Source organism: Saccoglossus kowalevskii, chromosome 6 (assembly GCF_978046115.1).
Source record: "Saccoglossus kowalevskii chromosome 6, keSacKowa6.1, whole genome shotgun sequence".
Classification (NCBI taxonomy): Eukaryota; Metazoa; Hemichordata; class Enteropneusta; family Harrimaniidae; genus Saccoglossus; species Saccoglossus kowalevskii.
In genome coordinates this window covers 21,973,972-21,990,532 of record NC_140646.1, presented here as the reverse complement: position 1 = coordinate 21,990,532, position 16,561 = coordinate 21,973,972, and the positions used below count along the sequence as shown (strand labels likewise).

At 36.8% G+C, this 16,561-nt stretch overlaps 1 protein-coding gene across 1 annotated transcript; it reads left to right on the top strand.

Moving 5' to 3' along the window:
* Positions 1 to 4,083: 4,083 nt before the first annotated feature.
* LOC100378987 (neuronal acetylcholine receptor subunit beta-4-like) lies at positions 4,084 to 7,509 on the top strand. Its single transcript, XM_078014229.1, has 4 exons — positions 4,084 to 4,164; positions 4,299 to 4,408; positions 4,592 to 5,522; positions 7,387 to 7,509. Exons 1-4 carry the CDS (start codon positions 4,084 to 4,086, stop codon positions 7,507 to 7,509), a joined length of 1,245 nt encoding a protein of 414 aa, XP_077870355.1.
* The last annotated feature ends 9,052 nt before the right edge of the window (positions 7,510 to 16,561 follow it).

Sequence of the window (16,561 nt, the reverse complement as noted above, 5' to 3'; positions counted from 1 at the left end):
CACTCAGAATGAATACATGTTTTGGCATAATCGTAAAGACAAGATGTCCTAGAACCACGATCACGTCCATAGCAACTACGATCACGTCCATAGCAACTACGATCACGTCCATAGCAACTACGCTTACCTATGATGTGAAGTGAAGCTATTAATGGAATGACACGGAATAGAAGAATGTACTTTTTTTTATTAGTTTGGCATGATTGGGTGGTCAGATGACCTACTTAATATGCAAGTGATTATATGCAAACACGGGTATGCTTACCATCTGACGTAATCGGCGATAGTTATTGTATCATTCTCGCTGATGAAATTAGTAATTTGAGTCCAATTGAATCCGAGGGCAAGGGCACAACAACTACCGCCAACTATGTCGGCCTAGCTTCTAGATTTATAAGGTCAACACTGTTTAGAAGAATGAGGTGGGTTTATTAACAACCAAGCCAATACCCATAACAGCACATCTAAACACATAATACACACAATTGCCAACAATTCTGGATATAAAATATATCATTGACATTGACTATTTCAAATCGATATGTTTGTGGTGTATATAATGTGTACATATGTACACTCATTGTGCAGACATTGACATATTCATAGTAATCTGGCTCAGCCCACCATTGCTGCTTGTAGCTATATTTTGTCTAATTCCGGTATGTTCGTATTTCATTTCAAATATTAATGTCAAAGAAGCCTATTATCTGTAATTAAAATATAAAAGCGTTAATTGTTTGATAAATAAATTGAGTTCCAATAGTTAAAATTAATAATACCGATCAAACAATATTCATATCCAATCATCGAACAATTCACTGAAGAAAAACCTCCTTTAAATGTCCTTCATCAATTCACTCAAACGTAACACGTGGTTAAACAGTATTAAATATTAATACCCATTATACTAATTAAATTCGTTCAAGTATAACTTCAACTCGGTTAAAATTATCCGCTCATTAAAAATTGCAGTTTGAATACACCAACATAGCGAGGCACTACAATCGCAAATTCAAGGTAAGATAAACTGTCGCTTCCACTCACTGCTAATATACAATTGTTCCTGGTTACCTAGGAGTATACATAAACCATTACTTGTGTCGGGGAGCCAAGATAACGCCAATAGTTGATTGATAGGTGTTAGGAATTCGTGGTCCTGTTTTATGTTGATTAGAGGCAGCACAACACACACAGAAATATTTATATATTACATTACAGTTGTGTATTGAAGGGACCGGTAAACCAAAATGGCGTTGCAATCCGGTATATTATTATTTGCTGCCATACAAGCTGTGGTCAACTATTCAGGTAAAAATATAATATTTGAATAATAGCACCTTTCAGTCTTGTTGTTTCAAGTTTACAAGCAATAAGGGTCAACATTTGTGAATATCACGACAGAAAAGCAAAATAAATGCACACACTACTTCGCCACATTGCTGTCAGTGTTTAGAACGTCGGTGTCATTTGTATATATAACACTATTAGCTCTTTTTATTGTGGTGTATATGACAGCCCGGCGAATGTATTTGTCAAACCTCTTCGTTTGTACAGTTATCGTAACAAAATCACGCATGGATAGAGGGCTATAGTCACTGACTGTCACAATATTGCCAATATTACTTTACACAATGACGTAGCAGTCAAGCAGTATCCAAAACTGTTGTCGTTACTAATATGCAGATGAAAAACAACTTTGCCGATTTTAATTGTCATATAAAAAACAAATTATGACGATTACAAAAGTGTAGGGTTATAGAAATGTACTAGGTGTATCTCTTAATAAAACGACTTATTCCCAGCGGTGTGCGCCTGTGCTGATCCGTAAATGACATTTATTACTGTGCATTCCTCGTTCATCGGTGTTGTAACGTGTATTATAACATGTTTAGTCTGAATCTAAACAAGGATTTATAACTTATAACTAGAAGACTTGTGATCCTAACGCGGAACTAGCTCAAATACCAAATTGAATCGGGATCACGCGACTGTCACACTGTCCGTTGTGGGTGTACGATCAACTGATCAAAACAAAGGAAACTTGGTACAATCACTAATACGAATTTGTATTACCAAATATGTTAATATATATATTTACTTAATGCTTCCCGTGAGGATCGTGTGTGTTCATTTCAATATACTAGAGGCTCGAATTGAACACGTGACGTCATTGACGCGTCTTTCATTGAGTCTGTCGTCTGTTTTGTAAATCGACGTAAATGCAAAGAATCACAACAAAAATATGTTTCACTTGTTATGTGCGAAAATAGTGTATGGTCGGTATTACCGCTAGATCGTTGAAATACACTAGAGTTTACAATTGTGTCATTTGTGGGTATGTTCTATGGAGTGCGTTTTGCGCCTAGGAATCTGAAAATGAGGTTAATTTCTGACATTTTTAAAAAGTATACCAGTTTAATTAAACCCAAAGATCCATTATATGACGCAATATTGAGTATTATATATGTTTTCAGAATAATCACACTATTTAGGTGTTTAAAAATACGGATCTTCGTTGCCCCTCAATATGGTAGTATAATCTAAGAAAATTAAATTTAGAGAATTGGAAATTTACTCTTAGCAATATGAACAGCTATTTTGTAGCGTATTTCTTGTGTTATAAAGATATTATAAACGGTTGCTCGGGTATTTAGTAGCGAATATTAGACCTCTCTGAAAAAAATAAGCTCGGCTATTATCTCTCGTAAAATATGCTAATTTTCTGCTACCAAAATACTCTCGCTTGCCGTTCATAACTTTTTTTAACATAACATGTTTTTCGCTGCATTTAATTTGAGTATACATTGAATAATATCAAATCACATTACAGGCGTGTTGTCGAGTCCGCACGAAGAAAACTTACAAACTGAAGTTTTCAACGGTTATAACAAAGACATTCGACCTGTCAACGTAGTAACTGACACGATGGTGTTGTCGTTTTCACTTTACATACTGCAGATCCTGGATATAGTAAGATACTGTCAGTTTTAGCGATACATTCGTCCAATAACTCTCTAGCAATTCTGTGGCATAATAATTGACGTACATGAAAACGAAAATTGCCTTACATGGCAAACACAAATCGCCTCTTTCTTAGTTCAGCAAAATCGTTATTCCGATAGTTTTAGATAGCCTGAAGTCGGTTTAACATGTGCTAGTCCAACTTAAATTTTGAGTTTTCTGCAATAACCGTCTGAAACGTGTCCTTCACTATCCACGGTTGTTTTCGTGTGTTTAGTTGCGTGTTCTGAGCTGCGTTAATGATATAATATAATCATACTATTATATTATATTATAATTAATAATTTAATCATACTAATGTATGGAAGAACTAAATCATTGTTGATGCGCAGTTTGAAAGAAATTCTTCCAAACCGGTTTCTAGGACTGTGGTGTAAGCAATATTCTTTAAAATACACAATTCTGTTGGTTGCTTAGTTGTTCGTCATTTTGATTATGAAATTTCTTAATAATGGACTGGCACGTTTTAAAACATAACGTAACGTAACAGAAGTGTTTTGTCACCAGAGGGCGCGTTCTATAGGAACGATATATTATTAGAACTGAGCATTTAAAAATAATATGAGGTTATTACGAGGATACCTCAAAGTATGCACGAAGACAGTACAGCGGGAGTATCGACCGACCCGCAGCAGGGGCCGATGCGACGGCATACTGTCTGAGGTATCCTCGTAATAACTTATTATTATACATCTTTTCCTTCCAAGGATACATCATGGAAATGCCAAAATCCAAAATGGGTAGAACAGAATCGATGAAATTCTTTGTGTGGAGACCAGTCAAACATGATGGCAGCCATGTTTGTTTTATTATTAGAGAACGCTTACGCGCGTAATCATCACATATTTGGAATTCTTATTTCCTAATACGGTAGGATGAAAATACCCCGTAAAACACCACAAAATTACGGCACGCTGTAACTTATGGCGTTACGGTGACAGAAGTATAATAATATTAATTATTCTCCAAAAAATGGCCGGATATTTTTTTAATAATGAAATAAAAATGTACTTTAAATGATCATTTGTATCAGCTGAATTATAAATACGTTTTCATAGCAACATGAAACACTACCTAATATATACATTTTGTTGCCAGGAGGAAAAAAATCAGTTGATCAAGACAATCGGTTGGACTCAACAGGTATGAATAGGATATGTATATGCATTAGAACTAAAAAAAACAATAGATTTTACGTTATTTTATAATTATATTCACATTCACATTGTTTTATAATTTGTGTATGTGTAGTGAATAATGTGATACAATTCTCATAGGAGTGGAGAGATGAAAAACTTCACTGGAATCCCGCGGACCATTCAAATATTAATCAAATTGTGATTCCTGTTAAGGATTTATGGACACCAAACATTATGCTGGACAACAGGTGGGTATTGCGTGGGTGGGTATATCACTGCAAGAGACTCGAATTAGAATTGTGTGCAAATTCAATGGAAAACGTACTAAGTTAGCCGGTTACATGGATAAGTACGCATGTAGTTTGTTTAAATCGAAACTTGATTAGTATTAATACACGGATTTAATGACGTAATGCTTTTCCGTCCCACAGTGCCAATGGTGAGTACGAGATACCTAAGATTGCAACAGCTGTGCTCAGTCACGATGGAAACGTTACCTACAGCGTTCCTGTCATCTTTGTAACTCCGTGCATCTTGGATATACGCTATTTCCCATTCGACAGTCAACAGTGCCAATTGAAATTCGGTCCCTGGGATCGTACGAGGCAAGAGATCGTGATGAACCTAAAGCATGACGCCATTGATAATACGAAGTACATTAATAACAGTGAATGGGACTGGGTCAAGTCAACAGCTATAATAACCGATGACAACGTAGACGGCGACGGTTATAGCTTGGTCACCTATACTATCTTTGTTGAAAGGCGGCCGCTCTACTATGTTATCAACATCTTGTTACCGTCCATCGCCATGGCATTATTGTCAGCACTTGTCTTGTGCTTACCACCGGAATCTGGTGAAAAGATGTCATTCGGAGTGTCTATACTCGTTGCCACGTCTGTGTTTGGCGTACTTGTTTCTGATATCACCCCGGCCACTTCTGACCATGTCCCGTTATTGATTCAGTTTTTGATGTTTAACTTGTTTCTCGTGACAGTGTCTATTTGCGTCAGTGTAGCTGTATTACAAGTATACCACCGGTCATCTTACAATCTAAAAATGCCATCCTCAATTAGGTTGATCTTCATGAAAATATTGCCCAAGGCATTGTTTATGAAACCCTTTGCCTTGACATGGGATACTCACAAAGTGCACGTGGAACCCAGGAAGGATCGTCCTAGCAATACAGCGTGGACATTGGAAGATATATCTAGGAATGAGCATACCAACAACCAATCCATACCAACTTCTGAACTCCAAAGGCATGACGGGATACATAAAAGTGTAACATTACTTCAGGAAATCCTGGACGAGCTGCGCCACTTTCGAACAAGCGTGAAGGCAGAAAATGTTGAATCAGAGGTGAGATTTTTTCAATGTAAACTTTACAGTTATTTAGGTATTTAAAGGGCGGCAGTCGTCGTGCCGCGTCCTGTTCGATATGGGACTCATAGCGACGTATACAACGCGTGTAAAATACATTGTTTATTTACATGAAATTCGAACACGCGCTGCGCGACGACCACCGCGCTTTAAAGTTCTCAAAGTAGTCATACGTTGTTCGAAGCGCAGATTTGAAACTAACTAATAAAAAAAGGGCACTTAACAAACGGCGTTCAAATTGATACTCGCCAAGCAAACTTGTTATACGGCCGAATGGTCTAAAACCTACTTTACTTTATTCCTATTTATACCCTGCGTATATGTTTGCAACGCTAGAAGGGAATGAACAACAGTGTAATAGACATTCGATGGCAGATGCGAAACAAGCGTATGCGCACAGTGTGGGCAGATGATTCAAACGCAAATTATTAGTGACCAGACACCTGATTTGCCAATATATTCAAATTCATGAAGCTGCATTATAGGTAATGTTGTGTGAGGCATTTTCTTAGATGATAGATATCTTTTATACATGTAGTTTGAAGATGGGAACTGGGAATTGGAGTTTGCCTTACTTTCACAGTGGTGAGCTATACGCATGTTTATTCATACGCGCTGCTGTTTCTTCCATAATTGATATGTTCTGCCGTGAACATTGTTGTGTAACGCAAGCAAGTTAGTAAATAGCTTACTTTAGGGCCATGCTTCACTGATGGTCATACTTTTGCATGACAGAGGAATTCATAATGTGGAATAGGAATCATCTTATCCATTCATTGAAGTTATACTAGGTGCATGGAGATTTCAAGATCTATTGTGAATTCCAACCCCATATTTGAAGATTTTTGGATCGCGTCAACTAAAATTAAAATAAATATATTTTAGACGCGTTTATTTCAAGTTAAATACTAATTTAAAACACATACAAGCAATTTATTGATCACGCGGTCGAACGTATTCAAAATGTCGAAAACAAGGCATTGTCATGAATTTGTTTTTGCGTTTCTGTTAACCGACTTAATTAGCTGATTATTAGCTGAATTGCTGTGTTATGTCTGTCATCGTTTAGGCCTATTTGAAGTTTTGGACGGAACTTGGCTCAGTGATTTGGAACTAATTACGAGATAACCATCGCTATTCAGACTACTCATTCTGACAGTTTATAATAATATTCATAGTTATTAATGTAGTGAACGATTAATCAAAAGATATGACGTATTCAGTACTTAGTGTGATTGGCTTTATGATTGAAGGTTACGCCCTAGAGTCTTTTTACTGTTTTGTAATTGGTTAGAGTTTTGAAAATGAATAAAGAGAGTTTGAGTTGGTCTGGATGAGTACACTAGAACAGACGCAGTCCTGGAGAGCCTTGGGCGAGTGTTGACGCAGTCTAAAAGAGTCTTGGGTCAGCCTTGCGATAGTCTTGGGGATTTTTTCCCAGGGCGCTGTGTCTTATAGAGTGCTCGATTGATCGACTAAGACGAGAGTTGAAACGTATTTCGTTGTGTATGTCTTATTTGACTGTAAAGCTTAAGTGACTTCCCCGATCCCATACCTCAAGGGGACGAGATATAGAGACGAGACGAGATTCCCCCCTGGCAAGTGTGGAGAACCCCGTGGAGGAAGAATTTACCCCTGATAGCATTTTCAAATATATATTTTTTTTAGTTTGCTTTCAATTGTTAGTAGCTCTTACGCTAATCTTCCTACCCCCTTTTTTCAGTAACGTAGCAACCCTGGAACACGTGTATATATTTTCAAAAGTGATCAATTACATTAAACATTGTGAATATGTAGCATGCATGGTTGATTCAGCATTTAACAGTCATTTTTGTCATTTCAGATGCTAGCAGAGTGGAGATACGTAGCAAAAGTCGTGGACCGCCTTTTCTTCGTAATGGCAGTATTTTCGTATCTAATTGGAGCCATAGTAATATTCTCAGACCGGTCAACTGATGAAGTTTGATCTAGTGGCATTTTATTCATTTATCATTCAGCATTCGGGATACTTTGCTAGATTGATGGGTTTTAATTCATTCATACACAGTGGAGATTCTTAAACCGTGAAATGAAATTTCAATTCTAGGACATAGCCAAAGCATTCCAATCCAGGGCGAAATGAGTGAAAGAACTTAGTATATATACACAGACGTCACGAAATTGTGTGAGCATATCTTGGCTGCCATACTATTATTCTGAAGCACTTAATAAATTATTAGTGGCGTTTAAGAATCATACGTATATTTGTGACATTATTGTCTTTCAACAAATAGGTTAATATTTCATTTAATTCTCTTCATTTTTCACGCTCGAGCTTGAAATTATTCATTATCTGACACTCTTTATGAGTTCTATGATATCAGTGGTTAATATGTTTGGCCATTTTTAGCGTATATTTATAATAATGCAGCAAATCTACAGTGTTTTATTAACCAAAACTGTTTTTCGCGTTTTTCTCGAGTTGAAGTTTTGATCGAGTACGACTCATTGGGACCGCCGCCAAATCAAGTGCGTTCGGACTAGGACATTGAAACTCGCAGTCATCGTTCAAAAGATAATGATGGTGCGAAATATGTCTGGGTTTTTAAAAGAAAATGCTTTGTCACAGAATAATAGTCTGTTAAAGGTGCCAAGTATGAAATAATTTGGGGACAAAAAAACAAACCTGCATAGAAATCGGAATAATAGGTCTTTTGATTATCGGAGACGCATTTCAATGGACTTGATTACGGACAATGCTTGACGTAAATTTCACCAGGAAATTCCGCAGTGTGCTCTCGCAATCGCGGACTTAGTCATTTTTACAAAGTTCGCCATTTTTGATGTCACGTGATAATTATGTAAACAATGTCTGTCCAGTTTGTGCGAACTTGCACCTCTATACTTAGTCTTTTGATATATATAACCTAAATTACTGTTCTGAACGAGACAACAGACAGAGAATGTTTTATTTAAAAACGTCACAAAACCTTCTAGCTACCTTAATTAATTAGTTTGCATCAAACGTTCAAATACTGTTTACTGTAATTAGTTTGGTAATTGAGAATTTCTTTCAGATTAATTATTTAAAAGTGTACAAAATTACACTTTTAATTAAAAGTGTACAAAATTACACTTTTACTTAATTTGCGTATTCATGTTATTAAATACCAATAAAGTAATTTTCACGTTGTGTGCCTGCTTCTATTGTAATTGTGTTTTTTTCGGTGAATCTATTGCTCTGTCTGATAAACCTAGGGTGTCTCGTCTTTCGGCGCCTCAGAATCTGCCTACCACCAACTCAACTGGCAGAGAAGATAAAGACAGCATTCATAGGAATGAAATAGGCCAGAGAGAGCTAACCCAAAGAAAACTTAACACTATTATTTAAGAAGAGGTGCATTATAGTATCTGAACGTGTTCCCAAAATTTGTAATTCCCAAACACAAAGTCCTGTTAAATGTCTTTTGTCTCAACGGTCTTCTTCACAACAGTCAAGAGTTGGGAAGAATGTGAAGGTCGTCCTTCATTACTATGACAACCGTCAGTCGATATAGTGCATGTGAGAAAATGTATAATTGTCATAGTTTGTTCGCGAAATAAGCATATTCAAATTAACAGCGAGATAATGTAACAGCCAATCAACGTTAAGATTTAACCACTGGCCACTTTGATTGGCTGTTATATATATCTCGCTGTTAATCTGAATATGCTAATTTCCTGAACAAACCAAGACAGTTCTGTCTGTTCCGAATCATACATATTTAGTCTATAAAACGGTCTTCTATTCGCATGAACAGATGTGTATCGCGCAAATGTGAGTTAATTTCTAGTGTGTGCAATTAAATCTGCCGACCAATCGAACAGTTGGCGTTTGATTTAGTCTATATACTGTTCAAACACTACTTTTAATTGCGTTTTCGTTCATTTAAAGTGGGGGCGCTTTTCTTGACAACCGTTTTTAGGTTAAACCGCACTAACTTTAAATTGTAAATCAGTTGATGATAGAAAACACTGTATCAACCGATGTTAAAAGATTGAGTGTACACAGATCTAACATCACTGATTCGATTGGTTAGGGAATAAAGTTACAGACACCATAAACATGGGGAAATTATTGTGTCCCCGTCGTAAAAGTGTTTGTGTTGGGAATCGTTTATAAACGTAATATTGCCCCCCCCCCCAAAAAAAAAAATATAAAAGTAAACTAATAATGAATTTGGAATCAAAGATTCATGAATTCGATAGCACAAGTAGTGACGTTACAGGGCGTGTCCGATCAAATATACGTTATGAAAATAATGTACGAATTGAAAGAGGAAATGTCACGGGGAAATAAGTATAATGCCCACGTCTGTTAATTTCCCAGCGGTCATAACGGGAGTCTCAAATATGAATACTGAGATTGTGGATGGCTAATTGACTGCAGAATACAAATTTAGATTTGTAAACACTCACAACAATCAAGAGACTTTGTTTGTTCGAAAGGTCAGTTTCATTTTGGGTATGTTTGTTCCAGTGGGTGACCCAAACAAACGTTCCTTGGCCCGTTCCTCCACTCGGGCTGATAACGTAGAGCACTATATCCCCGAGACATTGGTTCACATCCGAGAAGCCTCAGGTTGAGTGGAAAGGCACGTGCATTAAAACCGACCACATCCACACGTCGTTGGTGGCGGTAGATAAGAATGTAAGGTTGAAGTAGGACGACAGCACAAAACAAGCTCTTGAAAAAACAATTCACGTATCAACACGTATCTATATTACAACATCGTATTGCAATAGAAACCTGTGCTTCATTGCATTATTAAACTACGATATTTGTTAACCGCCAGGTAGTGGTGGAATATTCCACTCCATATATGTATAAGATGTACGCCTATTACAGATATTAGTCCATCAGATTGAGTATATAATATTAAAAATTAACATGATTTTCCAAATTATATTTCGATCCGCTTCACAAAACTCAAGCGTGATATCGGTAGAAACTATCGATCGACTTATATTACCTTTATTCGAACTAAAACGGGTTAAATCCTGTGAAAATCTAAACACCAGAGCAAATAGGACAAATCCATCTACGCGGATTATTTGAAGCAGAGACCCGAGCATGCGCACTTCCAAACATGTACGCGCGTACTGCATAGCCTCAAAATTTAAATGTTGTATGTTGTATCATTATACGTTGTATTTTTAAATTGAATTGAATGAAATTGAGCTAATAGTTCGCTATATAAAAAAAAACATCTGCATCGGTTTTTGATGACCTACTTTAGGTCATTTTTTATTATCCAAGTAACATTCCGAGCGCCTTTGGATCAATCCTAATAACAGAATTATCGAAGCATTTAAAGTAAAGTGATGCATTGTTTGTCGACTTCATTACACACATCACTAATGTAGCTGTAATAACACACTATAGTCTGGTAGATAAATGTAGAGTCGATAACCTCGAAGGAACTGTAGTCTACCTGTATCCATCCATGTTACTTTCGCTCACAGTCTACCATAAGGATTCCTTGTCTGATTGCGGGATCACAATTTAGCTGATTTACCAAACAGTGGCGGATCCAGCAAAATGTATTGGGGGGGTCCAAGCTACGTAAATCGCAGAGAAGCTATGCGTAATCCAGATGATACGAATCGTCATGCGTTTGGGGGGGGGGGCATGGCCCCCTCTGGATCCGCCACTGTTACCAAATTCAGCTCAATACAATTAATGTTGCTCACCACTAGTCCGATTTCCAAATAAAGCATTCCCGTCGTAACCAGTTATCGAGCGTTACTTTTGAAAGAGATTAAGTGTTTACCATTTAAAATCGAGGGATCCATAGATACATGCATTCAGGGCTATTCGTTTACACTTTCGTTTTCTCAATACGCAGCTGCATGCATTACTATACTATCGTTAGAACTCATTGGGCTATATGAAATAGTAGCTGACTTCTCAATCCATGATTTCTATTTTATATTGAGTGTCCTTATATGTTTCATCGGGAGGAGGGGGGGGGGGTTACCGACCATTTTATTCGACAAGTATTCTTTATTTGATCTCGGATCGTTGAAAACATTTTGCTTAACGAATTTATCGACACGTACGCACTTTGCGGAAAACTGTCGCATATCTATTCATGAATCTAATTGCTTAAGCTAATAATGTTTAGTATGATCCTGTTTTGTTTCTTCAATGTTTAATAAAAGGTAGTCATCGACCTTGTCAGTTGTTTTAGCAATGTATTTAGCAGCTTTTTTAAAAAAACGTGTTGAGAAAGGTGATTGGTCGCCAATGTTGTATGAATCTTTTATATTTGCCCTTTTCCCCAATGGGGTAATTACACCTTAACATTGACTGTGAGACACGTGGCCTCGTTTTTTCTCTTTATTCAAAGACTAGATTACAGGTAATCTAATGAAGGGCCAGACAGTCAAGTAGAAATTCGTTGAAAGGCCATTATTCCCATGGGTTTCATTTTTCTTCATTTAGCGACGGTAATTTATTAGTTAAAAGCATTTACAATAATTCTACAGCCCTAGTAATAAAAAGACATTTTACAGAAAATTCTTGATAACAAAAAGGTGAGAGGCAGGAATGTCCGCTGTTACATTATTATTTATTTTGGTAATCAAAAAAAAAAACAAAAAAACTATAGAATATAATAAGACATTGCCATCTGACTGACGACATGACCACGTTTTCAGAAAATGAAAATAACCTTATATATAATGGTGATTACTGGGAGGTATTTTGGAACATATTCAAGGCTACAATTCAACAACGAGTTATCTTACTTATCTTTTGTCTCAGTTACTAGTAGCTTCGCGATACTAGTGGCTTTCGCGATAAGTGGGTTTAGTATCTGGTGGGTTTCGCGTAGAGTAGGGCTTTGTCTCAGTAACTGGTCCTTTCATCCTTGTTGAGAATTAAATGTTATGTTTCTTTAACAACTGGTGCTATTCTGGGGATACCATCCTGGCAGGTGTTTCAAAATAAGACCCATGCTCTGATAATGCCTCTAGTTTCAAAGACCAATAAACATTACCATTATGATCTTATTGGTGTTGCAAAGAATAGTCGAATATTGTTTATTAATTCCCATAATCGTTTTCCGATATAGATAAATTGTAGCACGTAACAAACTGTATAACTCAGTCTCAACAATGAAATAAAGGAATATATATATATTTACAATACTATTGCATTGCAATACAACTGAAACAACAATTGAAAGAAATTGCAATATAAAATATTCCGTCAGTGACACTTCTCAAAGGCGTATTTCGCGGTCAGTGTTATTTACGAAATATTTGTTTATAAACTTGCTTGGCAATACCCACCCCTATTAGATATAATGTGTACATATTTCATTTTATTCATTAAATATTAATTATTTCATATTTTATTATATAACCTGCACAAAAGTAATCAATATTTTTCCATGCTAGACTGATGTGTACTTTCATACGGGAATCCTGATAAAGTTCACAACTGGCGATTTAGCAATATTAGGGATTGTCAACTTCCCGTGAATTTGATTACCTAACGTTTTTAGGTTCATGTGCTGCAAGTTACAGAGCAGGTACCTAAGCGGCCGTCCCCCAGCAAATAATTAAAGCGCGGTAGTCGTCGTACTGCGCATGTGTGACATTTGTGTTGATAAACATTGATTTTGTCACAATCCAATGCGCTCTTCAAATGGAAATCACAAGTATGAGGTTTGACCTTGGCGCGACTTGAACCGATCGCCGCCAGTGACTCCTTCGATACCTTCCAATAACATGAAAACTACTTAATAAAAGCTTGGAAACGTCTTAGTTTGTACTCGTTGATCTGCGCAACAGTCAAAGTCGCCATATTTGTTTATACGAGACCTATATGTCTAGCACTTGCGCAGCGCGACGACTACCGCGCTTTAAGCCAAGGCGTTTTCGATATTGAAATCAGGACGAAGCTGAAATATCCAAGAACCAACATAATCGTGGTGTATTTTAAATCTAATCGGACGTGGGAATTTGTTAGTACTCTAAATATCTAAACATGATTTAGTATAAGGTAGTAGCAACTTGTCAAAATTTATGTGATTATTTGTAAACATAAGATTGTTATGTGAACTTCGTTCATTAATGGAATACTTTGCGATGACGCTATTTTCAGGGCCTAACTGACTCAGACTCCTATATTGACTATGTCCAGGGCTGTTTACTAGTACCAACCTACTTACTTGTCAGTGTCTGACTGTTACATACAGCCCAGAACACGTCAGAATATAGTAAAAAAAGTCAGCAAATGTCAGTTGCCCGTGCCATGAGAGCCGGCCACCGAACCAAAACAATTTGTCAGCCTTCGCCGCCCACAGCATCGATATGATTTTATATTGCATAGAAATGAACACTAAATGCAGCTATCCCGGTCAGCAATCGAATCATCAATTTTCATGAGTGGTGTAACTGGTATTTCCACTTATTTGCTTAGTGATCCGTAAGTGAATGTTGTCAAGTTCGAGAGTGTGTTTTGACGTACAGCGACGTGAACATTATTGCTACAATTTTGGGCTTTAACATGTTCTATATTCACCAAAAACAACAACGAACTTGAAATTCCCACAACCTATGCAAATTCACATAGTTTTGTTTACTTTGTACATGTACTATGATTGTATATTTTAATACATAAACACTCAAAATATTTATCATATAACCTGGACAAAAGATTTATTTATTATTTTTCCATGCCATGAGACATTTCCCCTATCTGTGTTACTTCATATTTTAGTATAAGGTAGTAAGAATGCGTATACGTTAACTGGGATGTATATATCCAAGTTTCTAGTGCAGCCTCTCATATTACTTGACAATAGTGTACGAATATTTTGTAAGTTATAAAATTGGTATACGTGAACTCGGATGTAAAAGAAATAAGTAAAAGTTACATCCCAGTAAGTAAAAGAAATAATGTTTTAATTGGTCTCAAAAGGGCTGGAAAAGACGACTTAACACTTACTGTCGTCAATTACTAAGATCCAGAGGGTGACAACCGCCTGACTCAAGGTGTTGGCGGGGTGTCAAATCGCGACTAGACATACTCCTTGATCGGTATGCCTCTGATATAGCTCTATAAAATTCACAACAATGAGTTGAATCCATGTGGGCATGGAGGCTGTGATGTTTTTCAATAAAGAAAACTTACTACGAACACGTGTGTATATGTGCTATTTATTCAACGCATGAACCTCCCCTCACGAACCCTGATATGTCGCGTTTTATGTTTGGGTCCCGACACCCGCGATTTAATAAAACTAAGAAATTTCAATATAAAATATTCCATCACTGACAATGATGGGTGTAATTTACGGTAAGTGTTTGTTACGAAAATATTTGTTCACTATTTTATAAAATGGCTTGGTAATTCCCATCACCAATTACATATAATGCACATCATGTTACTACCAGTAATCCAACATCACTCTCGATAATTGTGTTTACTCTGTGTGTGTACTATTTGAAGTTTTTATCATTTGAATGGTGTGCATATTTTAACGGTAGTACATAAATGTACACTTTACAAAATTGCCCATGATATATTAATTATATAATCAATTATACACAATTTGGACAAAAGAAATTCTTATTTTTTCTTGATATAATGATAACGTGTTACTTCATGCGGAAACCCTAGTAAATGAATTTAAAAAAAAGGATTGTCACCTGCCCATTAATGCTATAAGTTGACGCTACCTTCAGGTCCTACCTGTTATCCAGTATCTCATGATGACTATGTGCCGGATCGTTTACTTACTTATCAGTGTAAAATATGACCGAGAAAAAGACGGAATAGTAACAAAAAAATTAAAGTCAGTTGCCCGTGTCAAGAAAGCTTACAGAATCAAAATAGTCTGTCAGCCGTTGTTGTCCATACCAGCAATATTTTAGAAATTGAGAATCACAATTGCATAGAAATGAAGAATACAGCTATTCCGGCCATCAGGCCATCAATCGAATCATCAGTCCTCATGATTGATTTAACTGATATTTCCATTCATATGGTTAGTTGTCAGAGACTGAATGTTGTCAAGTTCGAAAGTGTGTTTTTACGTACGGCGACGTCAACATTATCGATTACATCACAGTCCCTCAACACTGTGATTACATTAAAGACGCATTGAAAAGAAAGTGCCATATTAAGATTCCAGGGAGTAGAGGACTCTTTATACTGGAGACGTTCCAGTACGGATCCGGGGTTGTTCGATTGGCATATCAAAATTCTTTATTTGAATAGGGCATGTTCTATATATTCACCAAAACAACAACGTTGCCATGTTTCTAGGCATACAACGAACAAAATAAATCGTTCGATCCAAACGACCTGCGTCCTTGGAAATCAAGTCTTATGGCCCTGGTGTTTCCGAGCGAAAATACCAGCGAAGATTACCGGGGAACAAATATTAATGCTGTATTTCACTTTGATGCGGGAATAGGTGACAAAGGTAAAAACAAATTTGGGGGAATCCAAAAACGTAACTTACTGCACGTGAATTTCACGACGACGTTGAAGTTTTCAACGTTCTGGTTATCTCCGTGAGACAGTAGCCTTTGAAACAAAATTGAGGGACTCTAAAAATGCAATGTATGGCACGACAAAAACAGAATGTAATGCAAGTAATGCAATATCACGACGAACGTTTCGAATGTTCGCCCATTCTTTCATGTTTATTTGAATGATTCAGCAGAGCGCTTAGATAGGTTATTTAGTAGAGGCGCCCGGATAATCGTAATTTAGCGTGAATGGCTCGGGGAAAATGTCGCGGGTAAAAAAAAGAAACTATTTTCGCCCATTCATCCATTTTGGGGGTGATATATCATTAATTCAGCCAAGCGGTAGTGTAGTTTATTTATAGAGGCACCAGGAAACCAAAATTTGGGACGTGAATTATTTGGACGACAATTATAACCCAGAGTTAGCGGGACCAGCGCAACACAAACGTGACCTTGATAATAGGATTGTGTTCAAATAATAGAAGCTGAATTTTTGGACTAACATT

Coding starts and splice junctions, on each gene's coding strand:
- LOC100378987 (XM_078014229.1), top strand. CDS start 4,084: ATGAAACACTACCTAATATATACATTTTGTTGCCAGGAGGAAAAAAAT. Junction 4,165..4,298: donor CAATCGGTTGGACTCAACAG/GTATGAATAGGA, acceptor CAATTCTCATAG/GAGTGGAGAGATGAAAAACT. Junction 4,409..4,591: donor AACATTATGCTGGACAACAG/GTGGGTATTGCG, acceptor TCCGTCCCACAG/TGCCAATGGTGAGTACGAGA.